General features: G+C 39.7%; 1 protein-coding gene across 1 annotated transcript in view; it reads right to left on the bottom strand.

Moving 5' to 3' along the window:
- LOC108424244 (inactive dipeptidyl peptidase 10-like) overlaps window positions 1-12,781 on the bottom strand; it is a 126,817-nt gene extending 114,036 nt beyond the window's left edge. Inside the window, exon 1 of the mRNA XM_037539285.1 lies at window positions 12,434-12,781. Within this exon, the coding sequence (XP_037395182.1) occupies window positions 12,434-12,490 (57 nt within the window). The 5' untranslated portion in view covers window positions 12,491-12,781. The remainder of the gene's footprint in view (window positions 1-12,433) is intronic.
- Between the last annotated feature and the right edge of the window lie 1,394 nt (window positions 12,782-14,175).

Genomic DNA, 14,175 nt, shown 5'->3' with positions numbered 1-14,175 from the left:
TTTCGGTTAGAATAAGACCCCAATCTAAACTCTAATGTGGTTTCGGTTAGAATAAGACCCCAATCTAAATTCTAAGGTAGCTTCAGTTAGAGTAAGACCCCAATCTAAACTCTAATGTGGTTATGTTACAGTAAGACCCCAATCTAAACTCCAATGTGGTTTCAGTTAGAGAAAGGCCCCAGTATAAACTCTAATGTGGTTTCAGTTAGAATAAGACCCCAATCTCAAATCTAAGGCAGTTTCAGTTAGAGTAAGGCCCCAATATAAACTCTAGTGTGGTTTCTGTTAGAATAAGACCCCAATCTAAAATCTAAGGCAGTTTCAGTTAGAGTAAGGCCCCAATATAAACTCTAGTGTGGTTTCGATTAGAGTATGACCCCAATCTAAACTCTAATGTGGTTTCGGTTAGAATAAGACCCCAATCTAAATTCTAAGGTAGCTTCAGTTAGAGTAAGGCCCCAATATAAACTCTAGTGTGGTTTTGGTTAGAGTAAGACCCCAATCTAAACACTAATGTGGTTTCAGTTAGAGTCAGACCCCAATCTTAACTCTAATGTGGTTATGTTACAGTAAGACCCCAATCTAAACTCCAATGTGGTTTCAGTTAGAGAAAGGCCCCAGTATAAACTCTAATGTGGTTTCATTAGAGTAAGACCCAAGTCTAAACTCTAATGTGATTTCGGTTAGAGTAAGAACCAAGTCTAAACTCTATTGTGGTTATGTTATTGTAAAACCCCAATCTAAACTCTGTGATTTCGACTAGAGTAAGACCCTAATCTAAACTCCATTGTTGTTATGTTAGAGTAAGACCCCAATCTGATTATGTCCGAGTATGACCCCAATCTAAATTCGAATGTGGTTGCATTAGAGTAAGACCCCAGTCTAAACTGTAATGTGGTTTCGGTTAGAATAAAACCCCAATATAAACTCTAGTGTTGTTTCAGTTAGAGTAAGACCCCAATCTAAACTCGAATGTGGTTATATTAGAGTAAGACCCCAGTCTAAACTCTAATGTGGTTATGTTAGTGTAAGACCCCAATCTAAAATCTAAGGCAGTTTCAGTTAGAGTAAGACCCCAATCTAAACTCTAATGTGGTTTCGGTTAGAATAAGACCCCAATCTAAACTCTAATGTGGTTTCGGTTAGAATAAGACCCCAATCTAAATTCTAAGGTAGCTTCAGTTAGAGTAAGACCCCAATCTAAACTCTAATGTGGTTATGTTACAGTAAGACCCCAATCTAAACTCCAATGTGGTTTCAGTTAGAGAAAGGCCCCAGTATAAACTCTAATGTGGTTTCAGTTAGAATAAGACCCCAATCTCAAATCTAAGGCAGTTTCAGTTAGAGTAAGGCCCCAATATAAACTCTAGTGTGGTTTCTGTTAGAATAAGACCCCAATCTAAAATCTAAGGCAGTTTCAGTTAGAGTAAGGCCCCAATATAAACTCTAGTGTGGTTTCGATTAGAGTATGACCCCAATCTAAACTCTAATGTGGTTTCGGTTAGAATAAGACCCCAATCTAAATTCTAAGGTAGCTTCAGTTAGAGTAAGGCCCCAATATAAACTCTAGTGTGGTTTTGGTTAGAGTAAGACCCCAATCTAAACACTAATGTGGTTTCAGTTAGAGTCAGACCCCAATCTTAACTCTAATGTGGTTATGTTACAGTAAGACCCCAATCTAAACTCCAATGTGGTTTCAGTTAGAGAAAGGCCCCAGTATAAACTCTAATGTGGTTTCATTAGAGTAAGACCCAAGTCTAAACTCTAATGTGATTTCGGTTAGAGTAAGAACCAAGTCTAAACTCTATTGTGGTTATGTTATTGTAAAACCCCAATCTAAACTCTGTGATTTCGACTAGAGTAAGACCCTAATCTAAACTCCATTGTTGTTATGTTAGAGTAAGACCCCAATCTGATTATGTTCGAGTATGACCCCAATCTAAATTCGAATGTGGTTGCATTAGAGTAAGACCCCAGTCTAAACTGTAATGTGGTTTCAGTCACAGTAAGACCCCAATCTAAACTCTAATGTGGTTTCATTTAGAGTAAGGCCCCTATATAAACTCTAATGTGGTTTCAGTTAGAATAAGACCCCAATCTAAACTCGAATGTGGTTATATTAGAGTAAGACCCCAGTCTAAACTCTAATGTGGTTATGTTAGTGTAAGACCCCAATCTAAACTTGAATGTAACTATGTTCGAGTAAGACCCCAGTCTAAACTCTAATGTGGTTATGTTAGTGTAAGACCCCAATCTAAACTCTAATGTAATTATGTTCAAGTAAGACCCCAATCTAAACTCGAATGTAATTATGTTCGAGTAAGACCCCAATCTAAACTCAAATGTGGTTACATTAGAGTAAGACCCCAATCTAAACTGTAATGTGGTTTCGGTTAGAGTAAGACCACAATTTAAACTCTAAGGTAGTTTCAGTAAGAGTAAGACCCCAATATAAACTCTAAGGTAGTTTCAGTTAGAGTAAGACCCCAATCTAAACTCTAATCTAATTGCGTTCGAGTAAGACCCCAATCTAAAATCTAATGTGGTTTCAGTTAGAATAAAGACCCCAATCTAAACTCCAATGTGGTTTTGGTTTGAGTAAGATCCCAATCTTAATTATGAGCAGCAGTGATGAGGTGGTTTTGGAGGAAATGTATAGTTCAGTAAATGGTTAACATTAGCTAGTTAACTAGCTTGTTTTTTGTAACTGTGACAATACTTTGGCTGAGGAAGGCTTTCTTGCATTATTTCCCATTAAAATGACATGGCTTTTTTACCAGCCACTCATTAAAATGATTTCCTATGGTTTTCATAAGCTACATATTTTTATGGCGACCCCCCTGAAACCACACTGGGTCACCCTAGTTAAGAAGCCCTGGGTTAGAATAATCTAAACTTTTATGTGGTTTTGGTTTGAGTAAGACCCCAGTATAAACTCTGTGGTTTTAGCCCCTATACCCGACATGCTTATCTGAACGCTAGTGTTCTTTCCCTATATTCCCACAAATGAGCTTTACGTATAGAGCTTACTGAAGAAGAAAATAATGGTAATACTAAATGCCTGGGATAATATTCCTATGGGTAACAACACCCACACATCACATAGGCATTTGTAATTTGTTGTGCTGAGAGAAACAAAAAAACTAAATCATATAAGAGGAAAGAAGTGTACTGCTACACACAGTGCAACAAACATGGCACTGCTCCAAGGCTAGCTGACCAGAAAGGATGAAGCAGAGTGCTTGCTGAGGATGAAAAGACAGTTAACTTAATGCTTATTACTTCTCAGAATCAACATCACTGCATGCCTGAAAAGTAAACTGCTGAATCTAAGGATATCTGTTTGGGGCTTCAAAAATGTTGGCATAATGGTATTTATTTTCTCATTTGATCTTGTTCTCTATTCTCAGTTTCGAGCCTGATTTTTTAGCTTACCATTTCAAATGCACTAGAAACGGTATCAAGACATACAAAATGATGCAGAGACTCATGCATGGCTGTAAAAGCCTGGGCACAGGGCCTTAACCTTGGCTGAGACATCACAGACAGTTTCGGTGAGTCACAGTGTAGGGGTTGGAAATCAGCATGCATTCAGTAATTCAAACTACCATGAAGATAAGAAAACAGCATGGCTTCAGAGGGCTTACCAAAACATGCAAACCATCAGTAAGCCTCATAAACAGAAAGATATACGATATTACATTTTGAGCATAAAATAAAAGTATGTAAAAATTAGAGTGCTCTTGGTTGAATTCTCATGGACAGATGAGATGAAACAGAAAAAAAACTGCTCACCCAAAGCATAGCTCACCTCATCTATAAAACATGAAAGGAGAATCATGGCTTAGACATGTATGACTAGCGGTGGAGTTCGTTCACTTGTTTTTATTATTAATGGGACTGCTGACAGCAGCAGGATGGATTCTGAACTGAAGTATCTCAACTAATCAGACTCAACCAAATGCCTCAGACTCACTGAACAGTGGTTCACATTGCTGCAGGACAAAGACCAAAGAGTCAAAACGTAGTTCAGGACTGACCAAATCATTCGACTGACTTAAAACACACTGAACATGAGTTTCACGTACTGTTGGCAACACTGAAAGGAAAATGCCAAATCTAAAAATGCTGCATTCCTGGCAGAGAATCAGCAGGGAAGATACCCATTGTACTAAAAATGACAATTATCTCAAAGTGTTGAATTGCTTTTGGTCATCTCTCATGAGAGACAATGTATAAAAGAGTTGTGGTTCCTATATGGTTCTCATCAAGTACAGATACAAATATCATTGATTTGAAGAGATGTAAAACTCAGATTTAGACTTGGCTTTCATACTTTAGAACTGCTAATGCTGTTATGCAAAGATTAAGATCAGTTAACTAGTTAGCTTTAGAAGATGACAGCTTGGTAAGTCAGTCAGATCAAACAGAACTGGACAGCACTCTAATTTTTGATTAAAGCATTGTGTGTGAAGATAAATATTGTGACGTGTGCCACTTGCTCTGTGTTTCAGAAGGGGCTTTAGGGGCATGGCATGCAAAACTATGCCACGTGTGTTGGTTTAAGATGTGTTATGTATTTGTGTTTTATTGTGTTGGGTTGTAGATTAGTTAGTGCGGGTTTGTGTGTCTACCATAAAGAGAAGTTGTATGACTGTGGCCTTCCCAGCTCTTCCAGCTGTTTTTCAGTAGCCTTTTCTGTTTTGTTCAGTAAAAGTGCATATACTTAAGCAGAAATAGCACAGTTGAGGCCTTCTTCACTGCCAATGGCACAATATTAATGCACTTGCACACATGCAGTTTTTCTTATTTCAGTAAAGGCTGCTGAAAGATCCAGTATAAAGTTTGGTTTGATTAATGCAAACATGCTTCCTGAATTGATTTTTTGTTCATTTTAAAGTACCCTATATTCATATTTTGTCAGTTTGTCTGCACTGAATTACAGCTACTACCAGATAACCTAAACTGAAAGTTTGATCAATGTAGCAACAATAATGAAGGAGGTGTGACTTTCTTTGAAAATGGTCAGTTGTCCACAGTGGTAGCACTAGAAACCCAGAGTCTGAAGTCCTGAAAGCCCATTTGATTCAGTTTAAAAAGCTATTTTAGAGAAAGCTACTACTATTACTACTGTACAGATGTATCAGCATTTAATATTATCAACATTACATGTAGCTTCACTGGTTTTTTAGACAACAAGCAAAACATTTGTATTGTGGACTTCATGACTACTGGTTCTTCTCGCTAACACTAAGAAAATCCAGGTAGATAAGTTTCTCTAGAATTGGCCATTTTTCTTCAAAACACTGCATGACTTTGGTTATTCTGCAATGAGCTACTAATCCTGAAATGTTGATTGATGAACTTCCCATTTAAACCTGACATGCTGCACTTTAGCCTCACTTTTTCATTTCAAACACAATTTGCTGGACTACAGAGCTAAAACAACAAACATTTTGTCACTGTCCAAAAACCTCCAGACTATGCAGTAAATCATGATAGAGAGTGGAAGAGAGAGATAGAGAGGAAGAAGAAGAGAGAGGTTGGATGCACAATTAATCATTCAGTATATTAAGCACAATCACGATTTTGTCTTCTATAATTATCTAACCATGAAAGGCAACAATTAATGCGCTCCTTTTGGTGGTGCGTCTGTGGTGTCAGAGCCAAGTGCTCATACCAATAAACCGTGCTGCTGAGAAAATGAGAGCTATAATGAAATTTTTGTTGTGGAGTGCACTGCAAGGGCAGTAAATAGGTGAAGATTTTCCAGTTTAGAATGAAGCAGGTAGGTGAAGAACAGTTTGTAAGCCTGCTCTTTCTAGCTGGGAGCACAGTAAGCTTTAATAATGCTATGCATGATCTATGGCTCTAATTTACTAAAGCCATTAACATGAATAAATGTCTCAGCTCATGAGAAAACTGCAGCGTGCTGGTTGAGAAGTTAGTCATGATCAAGTGGCTGAACATTTTACTGAAATTGCATGGGCAAAAGCTTTTATCTTGTGCTCTTAGTGACTTTGCCGCTGTTTGTGCAGGGCTCTGAGCTGAACTGAACGGATGCCTTTAATATCTGCTGCATGTGTGTGACATCCTCTCTCTGCTACTTTTTATCTCTCTGCAGCAATCTTTAATCGGGTCTCATTTCTTTTATAGATTATATCCTTCTAATCTTTCCTTTAATTCCGCCCTCCCTCTCTCTCTCACTCCCTCAGATTTTTATCTGTTGTCTGGAAGAAGAGGTGCTCTGACACACTTCCCAGACGACTGTCAAAACACTTCCTCTGCCTCCACTGCTCTTAATCCTCCTGAATGATAATGTCTTTACTTTCTTCTCAGAGGAATTCTTCTGATCCTGGAGAGCCAGTGTCCAGCCTTACTTGGTGATTTCCCTGCTGACACACACCTCCTAAACCGGAAAATAAAGGCGAGCTGCATATATGTTAAATATATTCTTCATAATGAAATTGTTAAGATGTAAAACAAAAAAGAAAAAAAGTCTTTCAGAGAGTTCAGAATTGCTCACAGGGGTAGTGATAGGAACCAGAAGTGTGTAATGTCTCTAAAAGCTCCCTCACAGAAAGCTATTACATGAAATGATTACAAATACGCTGCCTGACATCTGAGGCATTGTTTAGGCAATGATAGTTCTGCAATACGAATTTGGCCTTAAATATATTTAAAAATATATGCAGAGTGGAGAGATACATGCAGGCTGTTATAAGGCAAAATGCTATCTATGTAAACTAATGTATCAGGAGACCAATTCTAACAGCAAATTCTCAGAGAGAAAATTAATTAACTTTTCGACATGCCTGACACAAAATGTCTGCTGCATACCTAGGCATAGATACTGTCATTATTCCATAAGGTCCCTGTGTCTACAGAGCTCTCCTGTTTGCTGATAGCTTTAACCGCTTAAATTCCCAGGTGTACTGCATATTAAGGCTTATGACTGAGAAACAACATGGACTTGACAATGCAAAGTAGCTGAGCTATTGAAGGTTAGGTTATCGAAGTGTGTAAAAAAAATCTTTGAGCCCCTTGGTGGGCCCTAGCCATGTAAGGAGCTAAGCCAACTATGATGTTTTTGTCTCCATCTCACATCAAAACCTTAAATCAGATTTTTAATCAAATTTGTCATGCAACCCACCACACAACAGGCATACTTTAATTTAAAACCAATAAAAAAAAGTGCAGTGCAAATCCATGGAAATTGGATGCATCCATGCAGCATGGGCATGGCCTAAATGCACTCTGTCTCTATGGAATTTTGCTGAAACTGAACAATTGGTGGGTCTCCCCTCCCTCAGTTGTGTTTCAACAAGGAAAACAACAAACTGTGGGACCATTTCACAAAGACTGGAGTTAATGACCCCTGTTGTACAGTTTGAGTTGCGTCAGTAGACTATAGCTTGAATCACAAAGACTAATCACTAAGTTTGTACACCGCTAGCTCTACTAACCTTTTATCTTATGGAAGTCAGAAAAAGAGGCACAAAGGGCCCACTAAATTGCGTAGTTTCATATTTGTATACACGGCCCAGTTCTTTTCAATTTCTCTCGGAAAGTCTTGGGTAAGAAACGCAAAAGTGCCAGTCTGCACATAAAGCGAAAGTACCAAGAGGCTGGCTTTGACCTGGTTCCAGACAAACAGAAAAGCTTTATTTACAAAAAGAGAAATCTGAACTTTGCTCTCTGTTCCAGAAAACATACTGTAGCAAAAGTAGTAAGAAAAAAGCAGCTCTCTTTTCTTGTTACTTGAATCCATTTATTTTTTGAACTCTCAGAAAAGTTAGCCACCCCCCCAACCCCAACCTTAACCCCCCCCCCCCCAGTTGAAGCTGATCCTTCCAATTGACAGGCAGTCCTAAATAGACTGCTTAATTCACCACAGCTGAAACTAATCTCTGATTTATGAGGATTTTCTGCCTACTCCACAGCCAGGGAGTGTTTCACTCATAGATGCTCCATCTCTCCAACACACTGCACAACCACTTTAACATCAAAACGCTTGAGGTCTGGTTTCCAAATTGAACCAGTCCAAAACTAAAAAGGATTTTCAGTGGATGATCACCATTACCGGACTAATATAGTTCAGGATTAGGTTTAATCACCATCTGGAGGACTGGGCCACTGTACTTTAGATCACTCCATAGGTTAAAGATGCCTACTGTGCAACAATTTCCAAGTAAACCAATTTGGATTTTAACTGAGGGTTACTCATGATGTGAAGGTGACTTGTGTATGGCAAATTAAGATAAAGATCAACTTAATGCATGTACCTGAACCTTATGCAAGTAGATATAAAGGTCAACATTTTAGCATTAAACTGAAAAAAAATCATGATAAGCATTTACTGAAATGTCACAAATAGCAAGATGTAATATACTGTTAATGCAGCAATGCAATGTTCTAAAAGTAGTGCTATTATTTCCGTTTAATGGAGGCCTTACACAGAACAGAATGTTTTCTATATATCATTGCATTTAACTTCAGCTTCAGCCTTCCTCCACTCAGCAACACAGCTAAATGTAGTGAATACAGCCAGGGTGATGGCAAAAAAACAAAATAGTAGGCATATAACCAATTTGATGAATGTAATTACATACTTATTCATAATTTAAACAACTCAAAAATGTGAGTTATTTTTTAACATTAAGACTCCTTTAGACTTTGCAACGTTTTTTTTTTTCATTTCCAATTTTTTTTCAATTAAAAACATTCTTGCTTGTCTTATTCTTTGTAGATACCTGAAATGCACAGTAACACAGTACGTTTGGCCTAGCTGAAGAAATTTGAGAAGTTTGAGTGTAAAACAAGTACAGCTTTGTTTTTTTCTAGTTACTGACTATGTGTTCTTTCTTCTACAGATCTGTTAATGAATTTGAGAACAAAAAAGCCAAGAAAGATCAAAAAGCAAGACTACTACTTTCTTGTTCTCAGATAACAGAGTTTACCTTCAAGTAAGCCAAAGACAGTCAGAGCAGACTCGCTGTGCTGCTGAGAGAACATTAAAGCCTTTTACCAGAAGGCAGTAACGAATTGTGCAATGTTGTGAAGAGAAAACAGGGCAGAAAGCGAGAAACAGAAAAACTGATAAATGTGTGCTGTATGGGTATGGGGGGAATATGTGAAAGTGCTTGATAAAGAGCCTGTTATGCTTTTAAGTTGCCTAGTGGAGCTGAGCTATTGAACGAGAAAGGATCCATGAAAATCACAGACTTGTATTTCATGTACCAGTAAGAACTCACTGGTCAAATAAATAAGCTCTCAGCATCTTCTGTATAATCTAAATTCATTGACATCTGACTTCTGGCGGAGCCTTTACTAGCTTCAGAAATGTGTAAACTATGCCAGTGTGACTGGATCAGCTTGCATAGTGTAATATTACAGTCCGCTGAGTCCTCTCTGCAGCTGAGAGCCCAGTGAATTCCTCTCACATCTTTTAGCTCCAGGGTGATAAAAATGTGCCTGACACATTCAGGCATGTAGATTAGAAATTGTGCTTTACACCTGTCTTACTCCAGCTGTGATTAAGAGGATCTTTAACTTGCCAAAATTGGATTAATGATCCTCATTCATTAATATATTCCTGAGTTTTTGTTTTTGTTTTTGAGGAAAGACCTAAGAAAAACTCTACATCAGATTCATGTTCTTAAACCACACAGGTGAACGTCAGAAGCTTTGTGAAAACTAAGTGGGTTTTAAGAAGGAATTTCTTCTTAGAAATGGTTGGTGAACGAGCCTAATATTTTTCTCAGCCAAGCAAACCATCCCTTATTTACTTTTAATTTGTTGACGACTCGTATAAGCCTTAAACTTTGCTACATGTCTTTACTAAAGATTTCAAGTTGAACTATGAAATATGCCACATGTGAATGCAAGGAAAATGCAGCACGTCTGCTGTACAGTATGCCTGCATGCGTTCATCTTGCCAGTCATAGTGGATCTCATGTAACCTGATTTTCCATTATAAGCACTCGATCCCCAACTCACTCAGTGCCTATAGGTAACGTGAATCGCACATGCAGAACAGCCCAATTGTGTGGTGGACAGCGTATGTGTGTGTGCATGAGTGAGCGAGTGCATAAGAAAGAATGCATTGTGGTAGGCTGATGATGGATCCCTTGCTCACTATAATTGGACTGAGCGCTTCATGGATTGACCTTCTGTCATAGCTGACCTTTACGTATCAACTACAGCTCTCAGATCAGTGGGCCGAAGGCCTAACAGGTCTAATAAAGCTGACAGTGTTGTATGACTGCAGCAATCAGGAGAAGTGCTTATCAGATCAAGAGGCCACTCTAAACTGTGAACAACAGGCTGATCAGACCCCTTACTGACCAGTCAGTTAACCCTCTCACATCTCTCTGTTCAGTGGACTTTACGCTAAGCTGTACTATAAAAAGGTTTTTTTGGCTTGTAATAGTTTAACTCATTTTGGTGTATATTTGTAAAGAACCATCTACAACAGCTTCTCTGTTGTAGAGAAGAACCATTTATCTAGGCAAAGGACCATTTAAGCTTTCACATTAAGAAATCTTTGTTGTGGTTCCATCATTGCCATCACTAATCATTGCCTTTACTAAAGAACACATGAAGAAGCTTTTTTTTAAGGGTGCAGAGGCTTTTTTCACAGCCTGACCTTGGACTAATTTGTAGTTCTAGTGGTAAGTATAGGCAATATGACAAAAATCTAATGCTATAATTCTTGAAGGCATTTACATTATGCGTAGTATGTGCCATGACATTTGGCTCTCTGGGGCTTTTTCAGCCAGAACAGACAAAATGCACCAGCGGTGACTACCAGTAGTATTAAAATTGCTATCAAAAACTACTACATCTAGTTAAGCAGGACCAATTATACTCTCTTGGACTTGCATGGCCAGCATTCTAGCTTGCGATCTTCTTGACAACAGTGCAAAACCTTACGACAGCTATGCCACTTAGGAACCGTTTTTTTTAAACCTTTTTTTCTATTAGATAGGCAGTGGCTCAGCATGATTAATTCCAGAGAGCATAAATAAGCGCAAGGTCCATAAAAAGAACTGACAAGCCAAATGATGTAGAGTGAATGGAGAGAGAACATTCTAGACTCACCAAACAATCAAACACAGGTATGGCACAGCAACAAAACGTGTTTATTCGTTCATCTGTTTTCTAGCCTTTATGGAAGTATTGTTAATTCCCACGATGGGATCATGGTCAGCTTATTGTGATTTCATTTATCATAATGTTATCATGCCATGGTGCAGCCCAGCTGTAGCTAATGATGCACCACCACTATAAATCTTCTATAGTCTAGGCTTGATCTGGGTCTGGGTAACTGGCTCTATAGGCCTTTTTTGGTCACGTTGGTTGACCATAGCATTAATGAGCATGGAGGTGATTAAGACATGAAAGTCTACAGTAAATCACTTGCTCTTTTCTTTGGCTGGACTGAATGGTCCAGTAGTTATCACTGAGCCTCCAGTGATATTTCCCTCAATTGCGCACGCTTAAATCAGCCATGCCTCTGTTCACCCTTTAGAAAATCTCATTTTAAACAGAGTGCGGGTCCTACTTGCTGTCGTACTACAGACGAATGCCAGACTGCAATAACAGAGGCTATTAGAAACCAGCGGAGTGCTGAGCGCCATCCACCACGGCGGTCCTCTCATATTATAGCTCATCTTGAATATGAAGCAGATGAAGATGCACAGCGCCAGCACCTCTGTCCACATTGCCCCGCTTTACATAAATCAGCCCTCTAACACGCTGAGCGTGGAGAGCAGGGGAGCCCACACTTGAGTGGGCGCTGAAAGACTGACGGGTTCGTTTTCAGCGGGAGTGGATGATGAACGAGGGTGACAGCAAGTTGCAAACTCGCGGTGAGCGCGAGCGGCGGACGAGGGAGCAGGGCTTCTTTCACCGTGTCTGTCCCCAACGCGCGCTGTCAGTGGCTCTGCTTAACGCAGTGCAACGGGACGGTGTGCGCGCACACGCGCGAACGCAGGCGCGCTCCCGTCACCGCTGCATTCGACGTGCTCGGAATTACAACACGCCCTGATGCATTGAGTACTTAGGATAAACGGCGCATAACGGTACTCTTCTTGCTCGACATGCACGCGCGAGTTTCAAGCATTACTGGCGTCCCCATATGGCCTCTCCTTTTAGCATGTTCATGTAGAAGAGAAGCAGCCTGCAGCAGACTGCCATAGCGAGTCTGTCTGAAAGCTATGCACTCCACAAATGCGAGTAAAGCTCGCGCCTGTTGGACCGCGCCACGGCACAGGGCTGCGCTCCTCTGCGCTAAACTATTCTTCATCATCTGGCAAGTTGGCGCGAGCCAAACTTCATCCACCCAAACGTTAACACCGCAGGAAACTGTAGCTCTTTCAGTGCAAAAGAAAAGGGAAAATACGCCCAAAGGTAAACACAACAGGCTCACCTTTATGGTTTTAGAGGACTGGCACTTGACTTGAGAGACGGTCGCTGTTTGGTTCATCTTTGAATGGAAATGCAGCAGCCGATCTGTTCCCAAAGCGCGAGCCCAGTAGTATCTACAGCAGCTGTAATCCGCACCAAAAACAGCGCTGGGAGAAGAAAAGCGGCGCAAAGCATCCACGAGCACTCTCCTCCAGTGTGGTCTGGAACAGGGGAGTGAGGCGCGAGGAGTGAATCAGATGCGTAATGTACCCAGCTCAGTTCAGCTGTGTCGCCTGAGCCTGTGCTCTGCTCGCCCCCGGGTCCCCCTCTCTCTGCACCACAGTCAACAGGATGGATGAGCTGGAGTGACTTGGGCTTCCTGAGACAAAGTTGTCAGAAACATAAAAACTGCAGATTTGTGAGCAGAGTGTGTATATATAGTGTTTAAAGACTCCTCTGCAGAGTGATTTGCACTCTTAAAAATAAAGCGTTCTTTAGAGAAATCCTGTAGATCAGCCTTTAGTTCCCTAAAGAGCCTATCAGTGCATTGCTCTTTTATTTGTGCGGTTTTATGCACAAAAAGTAAGTCATTTTACAATTTTTACAACCTCTACGTATCCCTAAGTATTAAACAGGCTGTTTTTTTAGCCAGTGAGAGCGATTTATGCAAATTGACTCTGTCTGATTGGCTGCTATGTATTGCGCTTTCTTTTAAAAGCAGCTGAGGCTGAAATACTCCTTATAACTTCAGTGGGGTAGGCTGTAGGCTGAATTGGCGGATTTATGTGTTGGTTTTGTTGACATGACAGAAACAGTGCATTCAGAATGGGTTGTTTCAGCAGCTTAGTTTCCATATATGGACTATGGACTAGAGAGTGAAAGATATGTTCTTAAACTTGAACAATGTTTGCATATTACATCTTTTTTAATTCCAAGAAAGAAACATCTTTTCACGATATGGGCCTCTGAAGAAATACTTCAGTATGTTTCAACCTATTCACTGTATCTGCTCCATATTAATAATATCAACACTTTTGTCTGTACTTAGTAACAGAACAGGACAGACTTAAAATACACTGACAGTGCTGTGAAAAAGTATTTGCCCAACCTGATTTCCTCTGTGTTTGCATATTTGTCATACCAGTTTTCAGATCCTTATACCAAATACAAAATGTAATGGAGTACATGAAGATAAAAAGCTGATCATCTCATTTAATGAAGGAAAAAGTTTTGCAACACTCATATCCAATGAAGTGGCTTTTGAAGGGCCTTTGATTGGCTATTTTATCCATCCATCAACAAACACTCACACATGATTATCTTTAAATGTATATATTTCATATCTGTAACTGCTGATGGGCTGTATTTATTCAAAACATCAATTCTGACGCAGATTGTCTTTAAAGTTAGAATCACCTTCATTAAAAAACTAAGACTTGGTTATGTCATGTTGAATTATACTGATTTTGTCGATTTTTTTAATTACACCCATAGGGCCAGTGATCACCTGTAGGCCAAGAACCCACAATCAGGTTAAAGCACCCCTGCTTATGTCACCCATTGAATCACATTTAGCAGTGAAAACTGCAACCAAACCCTTTCAATACTGGAGATCAGTCTTTCACACCATTGTGGAGAAATTTTGGCAGAGGAATCAATTCAGATATGAACCCAGCTGTTTAACGTCCTGCCACTGCATCTCAGTGGGGTTCAAATCAGGACTTGACTAGGCTACTTCAAAACTGTAATTTTATTTCCTTTGGG

Source organism: Pygocentrus nattereri, chromosome 6 (genome assembly GCF_015220715.1).
Source record: "Pygocentrus nattereri isolate fPygNat1 chromosome 6, fPygNat1.pri, whole genome shotgun sequence".
Classification (NCBI taxonomy): Eukaryota; Metazoa; Chordata; class Actinopteri; order Characiformes; family Serrasalmidae; genus Pygocentrus; species Pygocentrus nattereri.
The sequence above is the reverse complement of the archived record's forward strand: the minus strand, read 5'-3'. Positions and strand labels throughout refer to the sequence as shown.